Source organism: Anarrhichthys ocellatus, unplaced genomic scaffold (genome assembly GCF_004355925.1).
Source record: "Anarrhichthys ocellatus isolate YVR2014 unplaced genomic scaffold, GSC_Weel_1.0 scaffold64, whole genome shotgun sequence".
NCBI lineage: Eukaryota > Metazoa > Chordata > Actinopteri > Perciformes > Anarhichadidae > Anarrhichthys > Anarrhichthys ocellatus.
Genome location: NW_022280094.1, coordinates 2,431,895 through 2,435,654, shown reverse-complemented (window position 1 = coordinate 2,435,654; position 3,760 = coordinate 2,431,895). Strand labels below are relative to the sequence as shown.

At 39.5% G+C, this 3,760-nt stretch overlaps 1 protein-coding gene across 1 annotated transcript in view; it reads left to right on the top strand.

Annotated features, from left to right (window-relative positions):
- dhrs13b.1 (dehydrogenase/reductase (SDR family) member 13b.1) overlaps positions 1 to 2,614 on the top strand; it is a 12,358-nt gene extending 9,744 nt beyond the window's left edge. The window contains exons 4-5 of the mRNA XM_031872497.1: positions 498 to 824; positions 1,426 to 2,614. Coding sequence (XP_031728357.1) covers positions 498 to 824; positions 1,426 to 1,685 — 587 coding nt within the window. The 3' untranslated portion in view covers positions 1,686 to 2,614. The remainder of the gene's footprint in view (positions 1 to 497; positions 825 to 1,425) is intronic.
- Positions 2,615 to 3,760: the final 1,146 nt, after the last annotated feature.

Here is a 3,760-nt window from a genome sequence, read left to right as displayed (position 1 = left end):
GAGTGAAAAATTTAAAGGGGTCTGAATACTTTCCGTACCCACTGTATGTCATTACCAAAGAAGTATACATAGAATAGACCACACATACCATATAGGGAATTACTCACTCATTTATTCATACATGTGCAATATCAATATCAATGTACATATGTGCAATACAAACAATATTATTAATAGTATTATATTGTAGTTTTAGCTTTTATTGTTTGTTTTTGCAATCTACATATTTATTATACCTTTACTGTTTGACTATTTATTGTACTTGTTCTGTTTTTATTTTCTTGTTTTGTTTTTACTGATCTTGTTGCACTATCCACTTTGCTTCTGTAATCCTGCAAACTTCCCCACTGTGGGACTAATAAAGGATTATCTTATTTTATAATGTTTGCATATTCAAGGAATCAATATTCCATAGATATTAGATAGTGTGAAGACTTGCCTGTTTTAATGTTGCCATTGTCTGGAAACAGGATTAAGCTTTCTCCATGTTGCCTCAGGTATTTACCTACAGGGTCGAACAGAGGACGGACTGGGGATGATGTTTGGCATCAACCACATTGGTCACTTCCTATTAACCAACCTGTTACTGGACCGGCTGAAGGAGTGTGAACCTAGCAGAGTGGTCATCCTGTCGTCTATGGCACATAACTTTGGAAAAATAGATTTTGACTGCCTGAACACCCACAAAGCTCTGGGACTGGGGACCTCATCAATGGAGGTTTTGCAGGTCTACTCCGATAGCAAGCTGTGCAACGTCCTCTTCATCCATGAGCTGGCCAAGAGACTGCAGGAAACCAAGGTCACCTGCTACAGCCTCCATCCGGGTTAGTAGACAGAATGTATCACCATTCAACTCATGCAAAGAAATGGGAAATAAGCTCTTTCAACAAGGAATTTTAGTACACTGGTTCCACACTGGTTAGCAGTTATTACATAGAGGTGTGCATTTTGGTCTAGTCTAGCATAGCCAGTATGTGATTTGTTAAGTTTTAGCAGGGGGGATGGAGGACTCACAAGCATCTGGTGGGCACAGCCGGACCGGATGGAGGTTACTGATATTTCAGAGCCATGGTCAGGGCCATATATTCTAACTTGCACTCCTCAGCCAGATAAAGGATCAATGAGTCACACCGACCAGACTAACATATCCAACTAAACAACCCCTCTGCCCCTGCACTCTCTCTGATACTAGCGGATGTAGAACGGGGATGGCAGGTTAACAAGACAGATGCATTTTGGTCATTTTGCTATCAAAGAGTATGGCATCCCCCCAAAAATTGCCTACTGATCATGGCGATGAAGGGGAAAATATTTGTGGATTTGGGGTTTGTCTAAACATTGTATATAATATATACTATAACCCGTAATTTTTTACTGTAGCAGCTAAAGATTAGGCAACTAAACTACAATATTTTGTTTTTACAGGAGCAATCAACTCTGAGCTGGCAAGGAACGCAGGCTCCGTATTCAAAATGCTCCTGAAGCCTGTGACTGCGTTTTTCTTTAAAAACACTGTTCAGGGAGCCCAGACCACCCTGCACTGTGCTCTCCAGGAGGGGATCGAACCTCTCAACGGACGTTACTTCTCTAACTGCACTGTGAAAGAAGTCTATGCTAAAGCCAAGGATGACGCTGCAGCAAAGAAGCTGTGGGAGCTCAGTGAGAGACTGTCTGGTCTTGCATAAAAAGCCTTCCACGAAATTTCTGATATTGGGTTGTTTTTGTTCTGTTAAATATAAATTATGGGAAGATATCCTCACACACACATAACATGAAAAAGTGGGCTTGCAGCCAATATTAGGCAAGAAATGTAAGGTAAAGTTTTGCCACTCTGACTATCTGGGAGTTGCCGTCACGCAATCCATAAAAATCCATGTCTGTGATTGGTTGCATAATGTATGCACAAGGTGTGTAATCAAAGATAAGGCAATAAGTGATTATGTAACAGCTTGTTAAAATGTAATAAATCCCCAGATTTTAATTAGATTTATTAGAGTTATTGATGGCCAATATAAATAAAAACATTACAACTTTTTTTTTTTTTTACAGTGCCTTAAAAAGCATTTTATTCTTTTAAGCGAGGGGTTTCTACATGAACATTCTAACTTATTCTATAACCACACCGGTTATTTGACATGAAAGGTTTCTGGTTTCACTGGTTTAGAGTTTGCTGAGGTGTGTTAGAGAAGGTGATGACAGGTATTACATGTGAGACAAATTATTTTTGGGCAATGAATTCATGTTCAGATCATATCAAAGGTTTATTTTCTGTGCCGTCATTTTGGATTTGAGTGGGTACGTTTGCTCAAAAGATTTGTGCTTTGTCTCTTTAGTGGCACTTCACATTGATGCTTTTAATTGTCACAGTCTCTGAACATATGAGACATACTGGTTTTAAACTGCCCGTGTCATGTTTTTTTGTTTCTTCCATTTTATTTTGACTTTCCCTGCCTCTTGTGTCCTGTGTTAACTTCACTGCCTGTCCTTGTCTGTTTCCCACTACTGTGATTGTCTGCCCTGCCATTGATTGAACCCTGCTGTGTCTCATCACCTGCACCCTCCCAGTGTACTGAACAAACAATAACTCCGTGCATGAAGGTATGCTTCGTAATTAACGGACAATGCATACAGTCCAAATCTATATAATTAACACAATGACAACAAATGCAACAAATGCATTCCGGAAATGCATGTAAAGTGAGACACAAGGTGATCCATTAAAACCAGCTGAGCAAACTAAGAAGCCTCTATTGCATTAATGTACAGCTCCCTTCCTCAGAGATCCATTGATGAAGGAGCGATATTAGTTAGATTAGCGTTTTATAGGGAGAGAGTTCTTCCACATCGCCAAGATCCGTTATCACATCATGATGACTTCCTATACGAGCGCTATCCATTCTGCCCACAAGGAATCATTTATTTACAGACCTTCTGGAGCATACATTGAACACCACACGCTGCAGCCGAGCACTGATGTCTCACACACTGGATGCAGCCTTGCGCTGTTCTGCGAGTGGTAAATTTTTGTACAGTGTCGGCGATGCGGAGAACATCGGGAAAGCCGCTGCATGCTGTGCTGTTCGTAAAGTTTATTTGGCGCTTAATAAACGTATGGATGTGTTCATTACATTACCATGGCACATATTGTACTGACTCACCATTCTGAATAATGTGTGTGTGCTCCATGGCTGCGTTGCATACATGGGGGTTGAAAGCACTCATAATTATATGACAGGGTTATTAGTACACCAGCATATCATTATTGAAGAAATGATTAAGGTGGACTCATGATAAGAATAGAAAGAATCACACACAATTTATTTTCACTACTTCAATTGATTGAATTTCTGATTATGAATAATACATACTGATCTGCCCATACACAGATTCGCACACATATTCAAACTAGTTCTATATGGTAATCTACACAGACATGTATATACACATATATAGTACATGATACATAAGCGCATACAGTACATATATCCTCATAAGTATCTATTAATTCGTATCAATCAGATAGTCTTTTGGCTTGTTTTTAACCTACTTATTCTGAAAGAGTTGAGATAATTATTTTCGCTAGCAAGATCTCATTCGATGATGCATTCCATTAAGCCTACTGCCAGCAGGCACTAGAACATAAATATAATCTGATTTATTGGGGTGATGAGGCACTTAAAATGAGCCTGTACATTTCCCCAACACTTACGCATTTAACTTGTCTGAGATATTTTGCCGTGCCTCTTGTCTAGCTCTCGCA